The sequence below is a fragment of the Strix uralensis genome, chromosome 7 (assembly GCF_047716275.1).
Source record: "Strix uralensis isolate ZFMK-TIS-50842 chromosome 7, bStrUra1, whole genome shotgun sequence".
Lineage (NCBI taxonomy): Eukaryota > Metazoa > Chordata > Aves > Strigiformes > Strigidae > Strix > Strix uralensis.
The window spans coordinates 24,937,032-24,960,527 of record NC_133978.1 but is presented as its reverse complement, the minus strand read 5'-3'; the positions used below and the strand labels follow the sequence as shown (position 1 = coordinate 24,960,527).

The following is a 23,496-nucleotide window of genomic DNA, read 5'->3' as shown; positions in this document are numbered from 1 at the left end:
ACTTAAAGCAAAGTTTTTGAGTGGATCAATTGCCTAGCTGCTACAGAGACACTGAAGGACCATCAAGTTTCTGTAGTAAACCAATTAATGTTACTTAACAGAGCTGTAGTATGTGTGTCCCTGCTGAGGTTTAGGGTTTCAGTTCAGGATGAACATAAACAATGCTCAAAGTCCTCTTCTGTTAATAATACTGCTTCAAGTATATACCTAAAATGCCCTGGGCAGAACAAATATGTTTTCCTGAAGGATGTCTTTGCACTGAAGTAGACTTATATTAATCTAGTGTGCAAAAAGTACTCCTGAATTGACTATTCAAGCTGGAGCACAATATGTAATTGCAGAAGACTTCTATTTATTCTCCAACTAAGCCTAGAACAGAGACGAGCATTAGCAAAGACAACTATCTTTAGAGAAGTAATTTTTAGTAAATTTTAGGTAGTCAGAAAAACTGAGATTTGCTAAATGTATTGAGATTATTAAATGATGCTTCCAGGAGACTGGAGAGTGATGTTTATTTATGTGCTTACATGTCTCTCTCCCTTTTCCCATGCAATCACAAGCTTTTTCCATCACAATTACAAAAGAATAGCCTTGTCTACACCCTCAACTTACTGAACGCTGTTCAACAAAAAAGAGTGGCAGTCACCCTTCTGCTGAATCAACAATTTTAATACTATTTCTATCAATTGTTAACATGCTTTCAAAAGGGCAAAGAGAGTTTAAGCTGTTTGCAAATTTATCTTTGTAGGAACTCAAAAATTCATAATCCAAAGTTTAGCAAGAATGAACTTTTTACTGTCTTTCTAGCAATATATTTAAGTTTTGTACTTTTTTGTTTATTATACTTTGGAATACGACATTATCTGTATTTTAAAAACACATAGGAAGGAACTACTAACTTCTCAGAAGGTTAGCTAGCAAACAGAACAAAGATAACTTACCTTGACAAGGGCAGGGTATTGTGTCGCATCTTTTTCCAATGGCAAAATCTCAAAGTTAGTAGGAATGAACTCGTTTTTCATTGGAAGCTTGAATTTCCCATTCAGGTCAGCATTTTGCCATTTCTAGATAAACAGGAGGAACAATGAGGCTAAGTAGAATTTTTGCTTAATTAATGTATCTATACTTATGCTGTAACAAAAGATTTAAAAATGTGTTCCACTAGCTTATGTGTAAATACTATTAAGATAACAGGGAAAGAGAGAAATAGCTGGGAAACCAAGCTGGAGTAAGCTATCAGCAGGATAAAGCACTCTGAGGAGGAAGACAAAAGATAAAAAAATAATTTGAAAACTTTACAGTAGAGTGGAAGGTGATTCTATGTCTCATCTTTTCTGCTACTGGGAACTCTAAATGAAGGTATTAAACTAAATCCATAAGCAAAAATTCTCATCAAGAACATAGGTATGAACAAGCTAAAGGAAGTGAAGTATTCCTATGCAATGTCTGTTCAAAGCACGCTGTTTCGGTGTGTTTCACAGCTACCTCTTCTTAGAAGAATAGATCAATGCAAGTTTCAATAAGGGTTTGCCCACCTCCTTTGTTGGAGTTTTGATTTTTAGAAGCTCATTTAATTGTCAAAATATACTCATTTTCTAAGTTGCAAAAATCAATTTCAGAAACACAGTTACATATAGCAGTTGTAAAAAGATTCCTTTCTTAAAAACAGATTAGTTCATTAACATTTAATAGAGACTTTTCAGTTTTCAAAAGTTAACGCTTACATTTTTAAGTAACCACTGCATATTATGGATCTTTCATAGCAAAAATGGTATAACATTCCCTGTACTTAACATGGTTTAAAACCATTAAAATGTACCTGTCTTGTGTAATAAGTATTTGAAATCTAAAGACTAACATAAGATCCTTACTTCTCATAATATTAAACAAGACTCATTGTACAATTTTCATGCTATGTAGAGCAGATTTGTTCTCTCTTCAACTAAATGGAAAATTAGACAAAGAATTTACCACTGTCACTTGCAGATGTTAGAATATATTAAAAGTTTTAACATGCCTTAATAACTTCATCTGAAATTGCTTCTTGCTTGTACTGTGTTCCATACCAGTCTTCCGTTCGATCAGTTTTTCCTTCAAAAGACTTGGAAACGATTGCAACTCTGAAAACAACGAGACAAAGCACTTTGGCATGAATGTGCCTGAGAAAAGACTGAGAAATTATTCAGAGCACTATTTCTGTTCCATCACTAGAGTGCATTTATTTCTGGAAATGGTCCCTGGACATTTGGATAGCAAGTATATGCATACTGAACTACACACTAAGGTTAACCATGAAATCAGGTTATCAGCATCATTTAATTTTACTGTTTTTCTAGAATGTTACAATCTAGAGTTACACACAATTATTGCTGCATGCAATTTCTATTTTTTAGACTTTGTGTTCCAGAAAACACAGAAAGCAGTTCTATACTCAATTAGAAACATAAATCATAGAATCATAGAATATCTCAAGTTGGAAGGGACCCATAAGGATCACTGGGTTCAACTCCCTCCTTCCTATAGGACTACCTAAATCTAAACCATATGACCAAGAACATCATCCAGATGCTCCTCGAACTAAAGAATACACCTAAATAAGAGGAAATCTGGAATAAAGAAAATTATGAACTTAGTATTTTTTCAGTAGTCTTCATAATGTGTATCAAGAAAACTCCTTTAATTCTTTTTAACAACGTACAACATAGAAGAGTATTCAGTGGAAATAAGTAGCTACCTTTAAGAGTAAATAGATGTTTATAAGAATTTTCAAATTGTCAAAAAAGGTAACACAATTAGAACATACTACATATTCTACATATATTTAACAATCCCTAGATGCCACTGAACTTTGTCAAATCTTGTACAGATGGCTAAAATGCACATTAAAACATCAAAATATACGTAATGTAAGTGTTCTTTTTTTAACGACAATATCTTAAGGCCAGGAACATTCTGCTGTGTTTTCTAACGTGCACAGCAAAGCAGGGCGTAAATCAAAACAGGCATATGGAGGTGCCTCAAACAACGGTATTTTACTTTACAGATATGTTACTGGAGAATACCCTTGGGATGAATTTTGCAATACACTGAGATTTAAATATGTAGACTATTAATATTGTAAATGCCTATGTCCTCGTTCCTCCTTTTTCATCTAATGTTTACACATAAATGACTAAATGATCCAAGAAGGTTGAAGAAAACAGGATTCTGCTGTACTTAGTTCTAGATTCCCCTATTATGAAGATTTTCAAATTATTAGTAATTTAATCTGTGCATTGCAGTTTGAGTATCAGGAGAAGGCTCAGGGGTAAATAGCTAACATTAGGTGCATTTAAATAAATTACAAGTGCATTTCAGAGTCACACGGGACTGTCAAGGCACGTTCTCTAGCAATAGATTCAAACACTGAAGCAGGACTTGCACCACAGACCATCTAATTTTGAGACAATATTTTAAATCATACCCACTAAAGAAGGACAACCAAATCACACGTTTTAGAGATGCAGATTTCCTCTGGGTTGAGGAAGGGAGAAATTTTTACTCCCGTCTTTGAAAGAACCACGTGATTAACATGAACAGGCACACATATACATATACACAAAATAACCCCTGCTCCTCTGCAAAAGTTATGCAATATCCAAACCAGAATGAGAATATTCATCTTCAAGAGATACGTTGTTTCATCTGTCATTGCAAATGCCAATAGAAATGGTTAACAATTTTATTGTGACTTCATACAAAATGGTTTCATATTTGTTTGCATGTTACATCTATTTCATTTTTTATACAAAAAGAACAATACTAAATAAATATTCAGCAAAGAACTAAGCACTTTAATCCTAGAGAATATTTGTTATTGCAACACAACAGACACTAGCTCGGTCAACAAGGTGAAATCTAATAGAGAGATTGTTGTTTACATTAAACTGAGCCATAGAAATATTCTATTATGCTTTGCATTTTAACTTGGACAGCTGGTGAGCAAAAGCTCTATCATGTACAGATGAAGTTGCTAAGAGACTATAAAAAACAAAGTCTAATAGAGTTTTAGAGCAACCACCAGGCCTTTCCTTCCATTAAATAAAAAAGGGAAAAAAAAAAAAAAAAAAGAATAGCCTTAAGCTAAAATATTATCCTGATAAAATTCCAATAATCATGTGGTCTGAGCAGCAAGACAAAGGTGTTTTATGCTATAGACAATGTCTGTTATTTGACATTCCCTCCTTCTACCCTTCTCCAACGTATGGATGCTCTAACAGTAGTAACAATCCAAGCACCCAAACATTTGCTGTAGGAACATACTAAAATTAAAGAGCTAAAAATAATTCTGTCTCCTCAACGTATAGAAAATGAAATTGTGGAAGTCAGCATTGCAATTCTTCAAAAGCAGTTCTGCTTCAAGGGATCCTCCTGCCCTCCCTATACCCCAAATGACTACTGGAATAATTACTTACATTTTGAGCTCTCAGAAACATACCCACAATCACATGGAACAAACCAAAAGGCATTTCATCTGCCTGAGACTTACAACCTAAACCAAGATACAAGCACCAATAACAATGAACACCAGGACAGAAGAGGGGAAAAGAAGCGCCACAGGTAGAAATACAATGCTATGTAGTTATTTAAATGTATCATGATGCACCTTTAAAGTTACCATCTATTTAATGTTATTTTTGCATTTCATTTCTGTGGTGTTCTGTATAACACTATGAACCTCCACATGGTTTAAAACGGTGTTGAAATGCACTGGAAAAGCCAGACAGGCAATCTTTAATAAGACCTCCTTGTAGCATACTTAAACTCAACCAGTGCAATTAGGCTTCAGAGCCATTCATGAACAGGGAACACAGCTGAAACTATAAATGCAGTTTACTTCCACGTGCACATTCTTGCACATGCAAACTGTTGTAGTCCTCAGTTATGGTCAATTAACAAAACCAAGCACAATTTCTATAATGTCATACATATTTACTAGATACCATCTTGTTTTTCACTCTCCTGAAACCTAAAATGAAGCAACAAGTGACAGATCCACAGAAAAGTATTATCTAGTAAGAATGTGTGCTTTAAAATTAATGTACTTCCAAGAAAGATTACCAACTATTATATTCCAGATTTATGTAACAAAACTCAAGCTTCCAAGGGTGAAAAAGTAAGACTTTGAGACCACAGTGTTTGTGATATTAGTAATAGACATGTCAAAGCAAATTTGTTGCAAAAAAAAAAAAGAATTTATACTTAAAAAGGAATTGCTTTTTTTAGAAAGTAATTTAAACTTTGTCTTCCAAATGATGATATTGTCAAACAACAGAAAAAAATTACACTTATCTCATTCAAATGCAGAAAATAACATGACTGAGACAAAAACACCAAAAGCCTAGGTTTGTTTATAACTTCCTCCAAAACCATCACTATAAATGATGCGAGGAAATATAGGCTATTCAAAGCTACTTCCACACAAATCTCATTAGAAAACAGAGTAAGAGGGAAAACTATATGCAGAGATGTTGCTGGGGTGCAGCATTCTAATCATTCTGCAGAAGCACAAGTTATTTGTTAGGGTTCAATAAAACTAAGTCTCTACAAACACTATGGTTTGTGGGAGGAAATAAGGGAACAAATAGTGATTTTCAAAATCTTCACTCAGATACAATGCAATTAAAAAAATAAACATATACATTCCATATTTGTAACATGTTTATCATCAGGGATGAGAACCACCGACTGCATTGAATTAACTGTTTGCTCAGTATCTGAAATACCAGCCCTTAGAAATATCTGCATCAACATTTTTGGCATTCATTTTCTTTTTCTTCCCTCTAGGATAGTACTAGTACTGCATTTCAGATATCAAGAGAGGAAAAAAGTCCACTTACTATCCATGGGAAAATGTTCTTTAGTTACTTAATCTGATGAGTCACTATCTTCTTAAATTTTAATATGAGCATTTATTCTGCAGATGATGAGGGGAAAAAATTGTGTTGGAAATGATGGGAAAAATTTTTCAGCTAAGACTACGACACATGCCAAGTCTATTCCCTTATCTTCACAGATGGCTGGCAAAACCCAAGCAGTTTGAACAAGTAAAAACGATACATTTTAAAAAGGTTTCTCTCTTAGGGAAATTAAGCCACTAAATGCAACAAGTAGTGTGTGAAGGCGGGAGGGGGGAGGAGAATATGAAAACTTCCTGTTATGGTTCAGTCAAATAGAAGCACATATGGATACTTGCTGCCATCTGTGAGTATGGATATTTTTCCTTACTTCTTAAAAACACAGTTTGTTAAGAAAATAACAGTCAAAAAGCTAAACTTTTAAAAAAGACATTGAACAGCAGTCTCCAACTACCCCAGTATAGATATGCCAAGAAAAGTCTAGTGTAGGTGAATTTCAACAGGGTTATGAAAAGGAAATTATAAATAAAACCACAACACAAAGGAAAAATGCAAATCAATGGAAACTAAACCATTGCAAGACACAATTTATGCAAGGCATAAAAAGAAAAAAAACCAAACAAACAGGACCCCCCCCCCACCCCCGGCAAAATTCTTTCATAAAAAGGGAGAACAGAAACGTAAACATGAGCATAAAAATCAGTAAGTGGCAGATAACCAGAACACATATAGATATTTAAAAGCACATGTCCACAGTTTTTTATTAGTATATACAATTTGCTCAAGATAAAAGAAGGAAGCGAGCTACTGGATTGATAGTTTACTACATGCGTATAGATACAGATGTAATTAGGAAAAAAAAAGTAAAACACAAGGGGACCCCTTTATTAGCATCTATAATCTCATCTCATTCTTTCAAGAGAGCCTACTAAAAATGCAAATCCACGGTGGCTTTCTCAAATCTTTGTAATATACCATGAAATCACTTCTAGTAATATTTAACTAAGGTTTTTTCTCCCCCCAAGATATTTTATCTTGCCAGCAATTTAAAATATTATTCCTTGTTATATTTTACTATACTTTGAAGTATCTTACTTAAGATTAAAAAATTCCTAGTTCACTTAATTCTACTTTTTAATTTCAAAAGATAAGTGCTTAAAATGTGTCTAAAAGGAATACAGTATTATATACAAGTTAATATCTTATTTCAATCACATGAAAATAGGGAAGTTAATTAGCTCAGATCTTTAAAGACCTGCTGCCCTGAACAAAATAGAAAGGACTTACACTTTTACATCTGAGAAAAATCAGCTTGCACTATTATCATAGAAGCTACACAGAAGCACAACTATAACTTTTGAGACTACACTGAAAAAAATACGTCATTTAGAGAAGCAGGAAAAAGCAATACAACACTTAAATTTGGTTTGATGTTTTGTGTTTCTTTTTTGTAAGTTATAGTTTTGTAGAAGACAGTCTAAACAAAGAGAACTAAGACGTGAATGTACAGTTGTTATGGCAATAGCAAACACTAGCATGATTTTAGTCTACACATAATAAGCAATACATTTATCATTACTCTGACCACATACCATTCAAAGTATGCCTGCTGCTACATCATTACAAGCCTCCTGCAGGCCTCATTTGATCCATGTTAGAATATCAGGGCTTTGCTGAATACTGCTGTTAGAACTGCATTTAACCAGTCTTTGGTCACACTCTAGTTTGTACTTACTTATATTTAAGCCTTAACAGGACAGCTGTAGGCATAGCTGTGGGTATTTAAGCTTCAGAGAACTAAACTACTTATATTTACTACCTTTAAGCCCTACTAAAATCTCTGCAACAAAAAGAATACATAATTTCTTTAACAATAAACTGTAGAGGTCATAAAACCAGGTATATTCCAGTTTGGTATATTCCTTTATCTCCCAATATTTTAACTTTTTTATTCAAATGCTTAAAATTACATAATCATTATAATCTATTTCTTAAACCAGGTAAAGTAAAGAGACAATGTGGTTAGTCCTGAGGGAAGATTAAATGCAACATATTTCTTCCAGCATCCAAAAAGAAAGCACAGTAACAACAAGCTAGAAGAAAGCAGGGCAACACCTAAGTCATGTAAAGCCCAAGATTACATGGAGACCCACCTACACAGAAGTTACTAAATGACCATCCCTCTCTGATCACAAGCTTTCTTGATTCAGTCACCATGCCACCATCAGTCTTCCATTATGAAAACTGAGACCTTCCTGTACAGAAAAGCATGCATATTCTATCGCATTTAGTTTCCAAAACACGCCCACCACTGTGCCTCTCCAGTCTAAATGTACTACACTTTGCTACTTGAAAAGTCATACACAGCATTCAAAACAGGCTGAATTTGAAAAGCTGAGATGAAACTGTCTCCATTATCTGAAGGATCAATGCTTCCCAGTTGGTTCAAATATTGAAGCTGATCATTTTCAGTCAGTATTTGCTCTAGATATGTTCCATCTTGAAAAAAATCCTTTTTTACTTAAAATTAATCCACAATTACCAAAGTCTAGAGAATGTTCCCATCTCCAGCAAGTCACTTTGTCAAATGCAAGACAACTGATGTAACCCTACAATATCACTAAAAATAACATACAATAGTAAACATATACTAGTAAACAATTATCTTTGGTTCCTAACCTTTCAAATAAGTTACAGCTAAATTCCATGTCTTTTTAGAATTACTTTTTCCTCTCTATAATAAGATTCTTGCTCATCTTGCTCTTTCTTGCTCTTTTTTTTTTTAACCAAGGACAAAAAGCAATGCAAAATTGCAACTGCAAGTGCAAATATGGGCTTATATTAACTAAAAGAACATTGTGAAACAGCTGCTTACTATGTATTTGAAAAAAGCACACCACATAACATTCTGAATTCTTCTAAAAATTGTCACCACTATTCCTGTGCTTCTGACCACATTCTATGGACTTGAATTTTCTCCCTCTGCCTATATTCTCTACACTTTCCTTTCTCACACTAATAACTTTTGAACAAGGTTAATTATGGCTATTTTATGCTGAAGTACTGTCAACTGGAAGGGATTGTCAGAAGGCTGGCATAGCCAGCAACAGGAGTAACACAGAAAACATGACTCTGTGGCATCCAGCAGCATCTGGTAAGCTTAAAGAGTCTATAAATGTATTTACATATATTAACTTCCTCAAGGAATTTTTGAAAATTTAAGCAAACAGATGCTTTGGAAGTTCTCTGGCTAATAACAAAGACCCACTTTACATTATGAGAGGTATCCTTCGCTAAGATAATATTGACTGTTTTCTTGCAATGTTGAGCCACATTTTAAAGCTATGTGAAGCTGTAATAAACATCAGATCTGATTAAGCACCTGTAGCTTGTTTACTAAATCACTATAAAGCAAATGGTTTTGCTTGCAAACAATTCTAAAACCAGTTAAAAGTTCAAATTCATGTGGAATTTGGTTAAGCTTTCTTCAAAGAAGTAATTCTATATTCTCTTAGTTACTAAAAACAATCTTTATGTTAAAGGTAAACTCTTGTATCAAATTTCAAGAAGTTGGGCAGTAGATCAACATGAAAATACATTCAAAATAGAAGTATTTAACACAACAGGAAGGAGAACCTTCAAATTTTCTTTATTGTTTGTTCAAAATATGATCTCTCGAAATAGTCAAGCTTCAGTTGCAGTATCCCACACACATTACACATAGATGCACACCCACACACAAAGATTTAGGCCCTTCTTTAAAGGGCATTAATTACTATGGCAACTACTGTCACCGACATAGGCAGCTCCATTAATTTTCTCATTGCTTGTATACCCCTAGAAACACCAGAACCCCGTGACATTTACAAATACAGTTCATAATCCAATTTTATCCTACTTTATCCAATAATTATTTGAAATTTACTATCTTTCTAAAATCAAGTAACATTCATTTTAAACTAAAGAAATATACAAGACAGATTTTGTCATACAAACAAACATAATGAAGATTCCTGCTCAAACTTTTATGTAATTCCCAGTAACTTCAGAAGGCTGAAACACATAAACTCTAGAAATGTATGAATGCATGCCTCACTGTCCTACATCCAACACTGAAAATTTCAGTGTGGAACATATTCAGAAACAGACCCCTCCCCCAAAAATCATTATTTTTTGTATTATATACCTGCTTCCAAAACACTGATAAACAGGTGTTCAAATACAGTAAGACTGATACAGAGAATCACAAGCAAGAGCTTGTTTCTGTGTTTTCATACATTTTAATAATATCTCTACACCTCTAAATTAATATTACTATTAAAATACACACAAAAGAGATAATAACCAAATTGCAAAAAAAATTAAAATTCAGACTCTAAAGTGCTAGTATAATTGTTGTGCGTGCAATCTTCTAGTAATTAAGATTGTATCACATTATAAATACATATAAATATATACACAAATTTACATATTGTCCTACTGAACCTCTGCCCTGATCAGTGCACAGAACAATTAAGAAACAGCTATTCAGTATTTTACATGATTTGCCCAATGCATGACCTGACTTCTTCTCTTTACAATATTTACCTCTTTCTCTAAATAAATAGAATTACTGAAGTGTCTCTTCTACAGCACTCAGCGTAACAGGAACTAATTTCATATTTAAAATAATCCAAGAAACATTATTTTCAGAGATAGGAAGGCAAAGGCATATAGACATCCACAAAGGTATACAGTACCCATTCATTTTAGATGCTCATTTTAAGACTACTTTTTTTTTAATTCTTTGCATTGCATGGTACCTCATAGATTAAAAGCAAAGCTTCTGTTGAGTTGCTTATGGATTCAGGCACTCAGCAATCCCTCTGTTCAGACCTTAAGATCTTAGGCGTACTCAAAAAAATAAAAAGGAATGAGTAATTGCTGGCTTGCTGTGAAAAGTCTGTTTTAGGAGCTTGTCTGGTGCCACTGAGGAAGTTTGTGACAAAGCAAAGGAGTTCAGTTCTCCTGGGCAGCATTAAACAGTCTTAACCCTGAATCTCTACTTTTCTCTTTCTGCAGATTCCTGTTATGCTCATTACACACCCTACAACTACATTGGTAGGTCAGGCAGAGCAATACGTGGTACTGGCATCTTATCATGTAATTCCAGAACGCTTCTATTCTGTAAGAACTGAAACGGAAGTTGTATGGGAGGGGAAAAGGAAGAAAAGCAGATATCTGCAGAGTTTAAAAAAAATAGCAAGACTTGGTAAACTTTAGTTTCTTTGCACTTTGTAGACTACACTGCACTCCATCTGCACAAGCTTTTCTGCTCAGTTCCTCCAAGTCTGGTCCCATCAGTTCTGCTGCTGTCCTACCTCGGGCTCCTTGTCTCACACCTCTTCTCTTTGCCCTGTTTTCATGATTCAGGACTCTCCTTGCTAATCCTGACATAATCTTTTCTTCTAGACTTACTCTCTTACCTCCAACTCTGCCTACTAGTCCCAATTCCTGTCCTCCTCTCATTTTTTTATAACTATCCACAGCATTTCCACTAGTCAGCCTCTCTATCCACCCTTGACTGACATACTAGTTCCCCACAGCTACCAACAACCCCCCCTTAAATTACCCCCCATGATGTCCTTTGCTAGCTCTGTTGCCCCAGGCTCTTCCTCCCTTTATTAACCATTTGCCAGCACTTCCTGCTCCTCAATTAATATGCCCTTTTTTCACCTGTCCTCATTTTCTTCTCTGCAGCTTCCAGATTCCTTCACTTGTAAATCATCATCTCAGCAAGTATTATTTCCCTCATCCTGCTCACACTGTTGTTCTTTAAGTATTCAAATAGACATTAGGCACATTTGTTCTTTCGGCCTCCCTCTTCTACCCTGCTTGGGTGACAACAGAAGATCCTCAAAAGCACAGGAGAGAGAGGCTTCCCCTTTTCCTTTCACCATCTTGTCTGACCAGTTACTGAGCCCTGAAATTTTTACTGCAGCACACTCACTCTGTAAAAGAAAAAGCACATGTGCAGTGCAGTCATGCTCACATCCAAGAGGTGCTCTGGAAGTCTAAGAGATTCTAGCAGCTAAAGACACAGCTATTTCTACCCACATAAATTGATATTTTTCAGAGGGTATGCTAATCTGCACAAAGTTTCGAAGCTCTCCATAGGGAAAACATATATACAGCAGATAAAAGCCATCCTCTTAAGAGATTTCCAGACCTAGCTCCAATTTTACAGCATTCCACATAAAATGTCCCAAGAATTCAGTAAGGCAGGATAATTTTACTAGGCTTTTTCTCAGTACCAGTTGAGCTATTCTGAGCAAGTATCTTCCCAAAAACTATTTCCGTCTGAGGAAGACATCCTGCATAGAAAGGACTAAAAGCATGTTTCTGTCCAAACAGGAAGAGTTGCATGCACTTCAGAGTGCTTGTTTTCAATGGAAAGCACAGACATTAACACACAGAACAACTAACTCTTTTTCAGTGACATTTACTTTGGAACTGTTAAGAGACACCTAAGAATTTGTGTTTCCATTAGTTCATCTGCTTTCTTAAAGTGTTTGGTTAAAATACAAGTTACTGCAGTTTAACTTACCGAACATTTTCTGGTCTCAATTTATCCAGCACCATCTCTATTAAATCAGGCCTGAATTCTTCAAGCAAATATTCAGCAGCCAATACTTCTTCTATAGGATAATACTAAAAAACAAAGCCCAGAAACACTTAGATGAATTAAACAAAAACTATGCATGAAAACACTACTGTTTTGTAAAGGAAATACAAGTGTATACTTCTGGTCACTAAATCTGTATTACCTTGGCAATTTCAAATTAGAAGTGCATAGATGTCTTAAAATCTTTCTCTTAAAATTAAACAAAATGGAGTAGTACTCCATGTAATCATTTCTCCTATATTAGGTAATTTTATATATTGCGTATTACTGTTCTTTTCCGTTGAAATATTTTATGTTTCAATATAAAAAAATCACCCATCTTTAAACACTGTTTTGAAGTAAAAATAACATGGTAAATGCTGACCCCTGGAGGATATTTTTAAAGATAAAAGAACACCAAGTACTCACTAGAGTGCATTTGAGAAAAACAAAACATAACAAAAGAAAGAAAGAAAGAAAAAAAAAACAACCCCACACACCAAAAGCCAACCACCACTAAGATTTTTAGGATTCTTTAAGAATTCAATTTTTATTTACAGTATTTAAAGGAAAGTTTATTTCAATTATATAAAAGCATAATACAAATTTCTACCATTTTAATTCTAACATTTTTTATTCAGGATCAAACTGAAATTCTCTTAAGGTACATTGCAACTTAAGAAGAAAACCAATTAAAATTCAAAAATTATTAGTGTTGTTGACAGGATAACTTTGTTGATAAACATCTGTTTACCAAGGGAAAAATACCAGGTGACCTAAGCACCAAGTACTTCCAGTTTGCCATACAAGTGTACTCCTTTTGACCAGAATTGTTACAAAATGGCTTTCTAAATTGCATACATTACACAAAAAACTACAGTGGAATGACTTCCAGAACAGAGTAACTCACACAAAGAATTTTGGAAAAAGAAAGGGCTGAAGGGGGTGGGTGGGGTGGAGACCAAGGAAAGTGAACCAAATGTGTACTATAAAAAATTCAAATGTGAATGCTAAAGATCCAGAATTTTAAAGGTCTTGTCCAGAAGATTCATTGTACACTGAAGAATGTTCATTTAACTACATTCTGCATAAACAGCTAAACAGACTAAGTAACCTGAAGGAGAGATTTTAAGTAATCTATGCACTTCTAATCTGAAATTACCAAAGCAATACAGATTTAGTGATCAAAAGTCTATACTTTATTTCCTTTACAAACACAGGCCACAGTCTGCCCACCAACAGGAATTGAACATAAAATTTATTCGATTGCTTTGTTATTTTTGTATTGCTTGAGCAGGCGAGTTGGACAAGATGACCTCCAGAAGTCCAGTCCAACCTCAGCCATTTTGATTCTGTGATTACTTTTCAGCAAGGTCAGAGAATAACATAAGTAAAATAAAACAGACTAAACCAATCTAGATACAACAATCAGATTAAATTGAAATTTTAAAAATTATACGATTAAGGAGACAAAGCAAAACAAAAGAAAAAGGGCACTGCAAACTGGGCAACAAAACCTGGAAAACATCAAGCCTACACATGACAAATATGAAATATAATTTGACAGCAAGACCTTACTGTTGACTCCTCGGACCAGCACAACTGTGCTTTAAAGATTAACTTCGGTTTAGTTGAATAAACAGGTTTTTAAAATCCTTTTGGTAAATACGTCACAACTTATGACATGACATTTACTCATGCTAACTCATACATAGGTTCTTCTCCAAGTTACAAAAACCAGCTAGTATTCATAAGCACATGAAATCACCAAACAACAGTTCTAGCTTGGTTAATTCAAAGCATAAACTTAGTATGACTCAGAGGCAATAAAGAGAACTAGAAAAGTTATTTTTCTATTAGCGTTTAAGCAACTAATAGCAGAATCAGAATTACCATTCATACTGCAAAGCACAGCAAAAGAAAAGCAGTGGGGGAAAAAAAAGTCCTGAATCAATACCCTGCTCTTTGGAACACTGCTGGCAACTTCCTGGCCTGATTTTTGGACACAGCAAATGTAATCAGGAATGATCCAACAAATACACACCACTGAAAGACTGTTACAGAAGTCAGAAGTCCGTTTGTTAAAGAGATTTTACGCATTTGACAGAAGAAAGAGACAGCATTCCAAATAGGAGCTCCTTTAAATATCCATTTAAATGTCTTCAGTTAAGTCTAATGCTTTTTAGTAAACAGAAAGACAATTCTAAAATTAAATATCATTATTTTAATGTATAAAGGTGCAGGAACGGTAACAGGAATTCTTGCAAAGAAACCAAAAATGCCTCTGAGTAGTCATTAGCTGTGCAATGGAGAATGGCTGCAATGTATAGAAGTTGCATGAATTTCACTAAACCAAAAAAACCCACGTAAATCTTCCTTTAGTGCAAAATGAGGGAACTGAATCTTTTAAAAAGTATGAAGACTAAGTATAAGCTACACTATGATTCTTTCAGTACTGATATGTAATCACACTTGTAGAGTCAAACATTTCTAATTTGCGATCTCAATACAAACATTTCTGCTTACTTCAGTATTTCAACATTGTTAACTATAGAAGCATTTAGAAACAGTGCTTGTGTTTATGATAAAGTATTATTTCTCTAATATTTCCCTAGAGAACATTTAGCTACTAGGTAGACACAGAATGACAAGGTACATTATTTCTTAACACTGAAACAGATCAAATAGCAACTCCAGTTACTGTAAAGTCAATTCTACCAAGTATAGAAGTATAAAATGGTGGAGAGTGAAAGAAGTGTGACTTATTGACTGCCAAAACTTAATATCTATGCAGCATGATATTAGCTTCCTAAGCTCAAGAAGTGCAAAGGACCTTTGCAAATACCTGTATTTATTAAGAGTATAAAAAACCGTACTGCTAAATGATTACTATATTGTAAAAAAAACCCAAAAAACGAACAAATAAAAAACCCACACACACTTACATGCAACATTCCTCCAAGCTTTGATGTATAGCCTCGTGGTCGTTCTTTATCTTTAAATCTGAAAGCCACAGCATTTAGATCCTAGGAAACAATGTAGGAAGGGTTGAAAAGCATGTATTAGATACTATTTTAAGAATAATTATTGGCTACTCAATTCCCTTTTATAACATAAGAAAAGGAAATTTTGTTGTAGCTGTTTTATAGTAGTTAGGTACCTAACACAAAAGTTTTCAGTAATATTCAAGTTGTTCAAAACTCACAAGCAATTTTGAGTAGTCTCACAATGTGAAGTGTTACACAAGTCTAAGTCCTGTTTGTAGCAAGAGATCTATTCCATAACTCATATATTTAAATTTGCTGATAATCTGAAAACACACCAACTTTGACACAACCAATACATAGCATTCCAGTGCAGTGTTCATTGTATGTTAATGAACTAAAGCTTCTCCCTCTTCCTTTTTTGTTCCTTTTGTTCAGTCAGCCAAAAGGTAAGTTTAGAGACAGAACAAGTGTGTTTCTTTATGCTGTCTTAGCCACAGAAATGGAACACATCATTCTTAGAGTACAATGGCAAGGGTGAATTAGAGATCTAAGACTATAAAGACAATGGAAAGGACAGTCCCTCCTTCTGTGAAACCATGCAGTCTGGTTAATTCAACAATTCAGCTGAAAATAAACTCTCAAAAGAAGATTCTTTTCCAACTAGCTTGCCAGCTCTTCTGACTCAACTCACAGCCTCAGGAGTGCTGGGGCTGATACAAGAGGAGCAAGGGAAAGCCACAGGGATGAGATGAGAGGCTGGAACTACCTCTTTCAAACCTTGTATTTGCTTACGATGTCAGTGAAACAATTCCATTGGGACTTCTAGCAGAGGGTAAAAAGACTTCTTCTACAGATATACAGTATCAAAATGCACAAAACAAAGTTAACACATCTGCAGAATTTCTACTCTGACAGAAGAGACTCAACAGTTTTCACCAAATAAAGCTAAGATGGAACAAGAAATCTTTACCCAAGTATTTGTAGGGAACCAATAAGACTACATATAAAAATAAAACTGGTTTTATTTCACACTGTCACTGAGAAGTGCAGTACTATTTCTTTCTAATAGGATACTTTACATTTTTGCTCTGTGCACACAGAACATACAGACTTATAAGAAGCATGATAAGTTCAGCAAAGACAAGCGTAAGCCAAACTACTCCATGAAGTTTTAGTTCACCTCTCAAAAAGGTAAAGGAACAAACAGCAGATTAAATGTCCTACTGCCTTTACAATCCCAGCTATACAATTTGATACATGAAAGAAGAGAGGGGTAGAGTAACAGCCATTTCAATTTCCAATTCAATGTTACCCCTCACTGCAAATACTTCTGCCCTCCACCTTCAGTGAAGACTAAGGAAGTTTATGCAAAATCCTTGCAGACAGAGTAAGATACTTCTTCCTCCACCTCCATTACGCTATCATAAAATGTCAACTCACAGCTCTGTAAGAGCATTTCACATCTACTTTAAGACAATATATTCTGAAAATACTTGTCATTTGTGTCATGTTGCACCTTTAAAATTAATAAACTTAATTACCATGTGATTATTATAGGGTATTTTCACAGTCAAGGAATCTGTTTCTACTTACAATCCAAATTTGTAAAAATACAACAACCGCATATTTCAAGTACCTTGCACTCTTGGAAAACCCATTCTTGAGGTCCTTCTGTACGTAGTTTTTGAATATACTGAAACATGTGCAAAATAATATCTTCAACGTGCACTGGAAAGAAAAAAATACTTGCTTAATAATTCACTCGGTTCTGCACAAAGAAAAAATTCTGATGAACACAAATATGTAAGGTTTTATTTTTAATTACACCCTGATACATCAAGGTATTTAAGTACATATGCAATTCCACTGGCAAAGTTAGACAAGTTTTTCTCAGACATGAATTTAAGTAAGTGTTTTAGTCCCCAGCTAATTCTGAGAGCCGCACTGAACGTGTCTTATGTTAAGATACTGATTTATAATATAATTTAACTGAGGTCTAAATAGTATAAGTAGCACACAAAGGTATTGACAGCTTTTCTTTTAAAGAAATTTACTTTATGATGTTTAATGAAATACTTTAATATAACCTCAAATAAGTTGGTTTCTTATGTTAGATGAAGTGTGCTAGCACACTGAAAGGATCTGAACACAGAAGAATTACCAGTTAATTTAAATAAATTGGCTTTCAAGCTATAAACACAATTAGTCTCTTTGAATACAAACACAAACCCAGCAGATCAGAAATAACATGGAATGCAGACATAGTGCTTCACTTACAAAGTCCTTCCTCTGTCAAGTCTACATTAATGATGAAAAACATGAAACCTCTAGCACCTTCCTTCTGTCCTCCAACAAGAGTATTTACCCATCCTGTGAAATCAAAAAGAAAATATATTACATAAACGTATGTTACAATTTATGCTACCTTTTGTATGCTTCAGCAACATTAAGTTATACTTTTTTTTTTTTTTTTTAAACATTTTGACCACTTTATACGTTCTCCTTCTCTTCCTTAATGCCTACAGCAACAGTGCAAGTCAAACATAACACAACTCAGACCTACCTGTTTTTGTGCTTAGAGTGATATGGCAAACTCAAGATCATTTGATTACTGGGTAATTTATTTCTGTTTGGAACACAGTGATATAAAGAAAAATAGCAAAAGATACACTCTTGTAGTCTTCCAGACATTAAGAGACCTGACAGTAGTCTCTAAGTCAGTGACAGAATAAAGACAAGGCCATTAGGTCAAATTTCATGTAACCCTCTAAATAGGAGTAGATAAAAGGGGAGTGCAAGAAATAATACCTTCAGTAGTCAGAGTGCCTATTATTTATTTACTTTTACCCATCACAGAAACAAAAATAAAGCACAAAATCACAACTCAAATTACTCAAACAGTTGGGGACTTTAAATTTAACATACAGAGGTCAATTTTAAGTGAAACATAGCTAAGCTTTAAAAAACTGTGTAATAAATCACTTTTTAATTCTTTACCTTCAAAGGACTTACCTTTGGCTTTAAGCTCTGATAAAAGACTCCCTGGGCCTTCATGCCCGATCAGATGACCAAGGTAATGGCCAGGGTTTGATTTATAGTACTTCTGAAGGTCTGGTATAGGAAATGTGACATAAAGATTTCTAATATCCTTAATGGGTACCACTTTGTAAAGTTGCTGAGGGAAGAAAATAAGCAAGGAGATCCATGAACAAAAGGAAACTCTCATTACTTTACTCATCTCTTATAAGGAACACTTATAATGTTCCCTTCACACACACACATTTTATTACAAACATTATCAACAAAATCTCGAAAGTAAAGGTATGTAAAACTTAGGGCAACACTTTAGCTATTCGTGATGCAAACAAAAAGAGAATTAATTATCTCTCAGTTGCTTACAGCTACAACCAAATGTACAACCTTTACTAGAAACTTAGCATGGAAAGGTGGGTGGAAAATTAAGAAAGAAATACAGAACTTAACAGGGACACTGATACAAAAGTAGTGAAGTACACAAGGTATTACTGAAACATACAAAGAAAATCATTTAAGGTATACATTCCTGACAGAAGGTGTATCTCTATACATACCCGGAGATGTTCTTCTTGGAAAGGATGTTCAGGAAACTCTGGTATAGGGACATTTTTATTCTCTACTTCTGAAAATAACTTTACCACTAAGCAAGTCAGCTCATCCAAGGATTCTAGAATAAAGAAACATTAGAAAAAGCATAATCATTATCTGAAGCTTCCAGCAAATTTGGATTTTGTATATTCTTTGGGGGAGACATGAATTATACAGAAAAGTAGTTGTAATGGTATTGATGATTATTAATTTCAGAAAGGAAATCTATATTAATACTTAAGTTTTGAACTATGACATGCTATAAGCACCATGCTTATTAAAGGAAGGCTTCAACCATGATTAAAATAAATCCCGTAACTGAAAAAAAAAAAAACTTTAAGTTTTACTAATTAGTCTAAGCTGGAACTGAAGAAAAGACACATCAGATATTGAACATTTACAAAAATAAATATTCCACAAAAAGCTTAAGGGGCATGGAATTACAGGTGCAAATTTTCCAGAGTGGAAGCATCTTTGCCAAAACTTGGATTTTCTTCAGTCTCAGCTCACCTCCAGTACTTCACACACACTGTGAACCAGGATCATCTGTCCTAGGCGCCCCAAAATTTCATACACATGCATGACCTGTTTAAGCACTTCTACTTTTACATCCATTCTAGCTTCAGCCCGTGACTAGTACTCTCCAAAAACAAGAGAAAGACCATTTGCAGAAAGAATTTGATGTTGTGCACAAATTCACCTAAATTGACCTATACAGTTTCTGTTTAAATACTGACTTCAAAATAGCTATCTGCTTAAAGAAACGCATTTTGGTGCACTTCTCAAAGTGAAAATAAGAAAGACTCATCCATCAAGATTTTTAACATACATCTTTCAACGGTGGGTGTTGAAGAAAAAACTAGGCATTTCCTGGATGTCTCAAAGTACAACCTTAATCCTCAAAAGATTTCAAAAAGCGGTCACCTTGTTAGTCAAAACAATCCTAGTAAGATTTAGAAAGCAGAATCTTTTCTGCCCAACATATGTGTGCTCCTACACTCCACAGAGAGAACCGTGCAGGGAAAAAAACACCAATGCAAACCAAGATGTGTCATTGTATAATAAAATTTTGTGAACTGCAATAATTCTATTAAACACCACTATTTTGTATCAATGTCAGCAAAATTCATGTTCACTTAAGCTTTACAACTACAGTAAGGGTTTTCTTTAGGACAGATTTCCAGTTGCCAGGGTGATTCTTACTGAAAAAGTTTCCATTTAAGTCTGTATGTGAACTGCTATACTAAAGCTGTTCTATGATTACTTGGTGAATTTTGCTTTTGATTAGATAAAAAAATAACTTAATTTCATTATTTAATTTCAGCAAACTTCTGAATATTACTATTTACTAGAGAAATTATATTCTGATTCCCCCACCACTTTTTACTGACATATATTTTTATTTGTTTTACATTACTTACAAAAAGTGGTGGGAAAATCAGAGAATTACTAGGCGGCACATAGCTTTAGACATCCATTTATTTCAGAATGCACAGGAGTAGAGAGATCATGGGGGACTTGCAGTGTGGAGCTCAACATAGTTTCATGTTATAGAATTTCTAACTATTTGTTTATGTGTTAATTAGCAGTACTGCTACATTGATAGCAAGGTATTTCAGCAAAGCATTTATGGAATAATGCTAACAAGGTTTGATTTCTGCAGTTTGTTTTTTGTGGGTGGAGCTCCCTGAAAATCTAAAAAAAAAAAAAAAAAAAGGAAGAATGTGGACCTTGTGAATTTTCAAATCTGATGCTGGAGGCATGCCCTCAAATACCCAAATCAGTCATTAATATAAAGCCTTCCAGAAAGCAACTGCATAATTCTCTTGCTTGAACAAATAACAGTAAGAAAAGGCATGTGTTTTTTCAGGGAAAAACAGATGCAACTTTTGTCCAAATAGCACCTCACTGTTACGGTGACAACCAGTTAATTAAATATGACAAATAAGGGTGGTTGTACAGCATTTTGTATACAAGCAGACTAACAAAAAGCCTGAGAATTACCTTTCAAAATTTTATTTATTTATTTTATAAGACTGAAAGGAAAAATCCCAAAGATCAATGTTTCAAAGGCTCCTAATTTTTCCAACTACTGAACTATTTAAAAGGTTAACTCACACTAAAATTTGACTGTGGAAAATTACTAGTAAAACCACCTAAATTCAGGATTTTAACATGAATAAATTTTGTATTTTGTAGTAAAAAAGTACACCTCTGCAAACTGCAGAAATGTTGGAAAGGTTAACAGATTTGAAGACTATTTTCTACATTTTACTGATATTTGAAATGCAATGTCTGTTCTGGAATATTGTCTGTCCAGTAAAGAACTAAAGATGCCTGGAAACCTTGAAAACAGAACTGTTGAATGAGGAAGAGAATTTTAATTCAATTGTATTAAACTCTGATCAACATCTATTTACCTTCAATTAATAAATAAACATTTTAAAATAAATTTTATTTTGCTCAGGTAAAATAAACAGAAGAAAAAAAACTGAGAATGGGGAAGCATCTCTTTCAAATAGCAATAAAAATAAATTCACAATATTAAAAAATATTTCCAAGATATCTTTATCAATATTACAGTGTTTACTTGCAGAAAGTTTCCACATTCCAGGAGAATAAGCAAGGCATTTCCACACATGACATACATTAAGCCCTACTGGTATTACCTACATACCTACTACTAACATATCAGATACCCCACCTTTAAAAGAATTAAAAAAAAAAAAAAAAATCTAATACATTTTACTGTTCAGCTGGCAACAGTAAAAAAAAAACCTTTCACCATATTCTAATCAATATGTGGTGTTACAGCAGGTGAGATATAATAATAAATGGAATTGAAAGGAATTAGGGAGCCTGGAACTGATTCGGTATGTTAATCAGCTTCATACTTGGTATCCTGTAAACAGACAGTTGTAAAGGAAGATTTCACTTTGCTAATGAGTTCTATTCCATTCATACTTGCCATCTGAGCATTACTGTAAAATACCATAAAATACTAGTCTGCCAGCATATTTTAAAAAAGCAAACAGTTTTCAACACACTGTTATTAAGCTTTTGGCAAACCTATGTAAAATATCATCTCAGATGTGGAAGAGTTTAAGCAGTTGGAACCTCTGTTAATTCAGAAGTAAACTAAGTAAAGGTTTTTTATCTAAATGTTAGGTTAGGCTTATCCTTTGATAATACAGGAATTTTTGTAGTGGAAGTGTAAGTCTAACATATGAGAACAGTATCAAAAGCCTTCCCAACATCTGAAACCAGACAAGTGTCAGTCTTCGTAAGACAAACATACAATGACAGCAACTGGTGACTTGATAATGGATTTAAAATTTTCATCTTATTTTTTCTATTGTAAGCTTATAAACACATAAATTTATACATTCCAAGTTGCTTTGGAGACCACTAAACAAAAAATTATGTTTGGTCAGTCTCCACAAGTTTTACTTTCTTCCCCTTCTGTAGATTTTCACACTAGCATACACTTCATTTTTTTCAAACAAATACATGTAAAGTTTTATTCAGCCAACAGAACAAAACTCACCTCTTCCTAAGACACAAATAGCCATTAAATTTGATGAATAATAAGTAGAATGGAACTTTAATAGCTCTTGTCTTACATCTATTCCTTCTTTGGTTGGTCTAGTTTCCAGTGTGAGTTTGTTCCCTGTAACATAAAAAAAACCCCTTAACAGTAGTTGACGTTTATGAATTTACAAATCAAAAAGAAAAATACAAATTAATAGATCTGCTTTCCTCCAGATGGATGGTAATTTTAAAAATAATTACTGTGCATAGTAAGTAAACTGGATCAATACTGTCTCAGCTTATCAAAGACAAATACTCTCGATCTGCACATTCCTAAAAAAACGAGGATGTTTTAGTCTTCCAAATTAATCTTTTTAATTTGAAAGGGTTATTTCAAATCAATGCAAGTAAGCACAGGCTCTAATTAAGAAAAAGGTTTTTCTTTGCCACATTTGGAGTAGGTTTTACTCCCATATACACACTCCTGTCATAGGAATCACTGTGTGAAATTATTTGTAGCATTGTGCACCACAAATTACAGCCTAGTATATTAAATTAAATAAATAATTGCTAACTTACAAACGTGATTTGTAAATTGTGACTGTTCAGCTTCTGCTTCACAAACAGCTGAGCTGTTGCTGCAGTAGAGGAACACAACTAGAGAGGAAGAGAACTACAACTCTCCCTGAATAAGCCCATAAGCAGAAGATACCAAACTTTCTCCATTAAGTTATCCTCCTGTTAATTAGTGCAATCTTTACATCAACATCAAGCTTTTAATAATTTACTCTAAAGACATACTCTACATTTATAA

The 23,496-nt window shown here is 34.1% G+C and overlaps 1 protein-coding gene across 8 annotated transcripts in view; it reads right to left on the bottom strand.

The window, feature by feature from the left end:
- IDE (insulin degrading enzyme) overlaps positions 1-23,496 on the bottom strand; it is a 69,237-nt gene that overhangs the window by 29,420 nt on the left and 16,321 nt on the right. For 7 of the 8 annotated variants that reach the window (XM_074874968.1, XM_074874966.1, XM_074874963.1 and 4 more), the window contains 9 exons: positions 22,699-22,821; positions 19,118-19,230; positions 18,540-18,702; positions 17,805-17,897; positions 17,164-17,255; positions 15,486-15,566; positions 12,484-12,587; positions 2,018-2,120; positions 942-1,064 (listed from right to left, as the gene is read on the bottom strand). In XM_074874968.1, the coding sequence (XP_074731069.1) occupies positions 942-1,064; positions 2,018-2,120; positions 12,484-12,587; positions 15,486-15,566; positions 17,164-17,255; positions 17,805-17,897; positions 18,540-18,702; positions 19,118-19,230; positions 22,699-22,821 (995 nt within the window). Of the gene's footprint in view, positions 1-941; positions 1,065-2,017; positions 2,121-8,050; positions 8,138-12,483; positions 12,588-15,485; positions 15,567-17,163; positions 17,256-17,804; positions 17,898-18,539; positions 18,703-19,117; positions 19,231-22,698; positions 22,822-23,496 lie in introns of those variants that run through there. The other variant, XM_074874969.1, reaches the window with a different exon arrangement.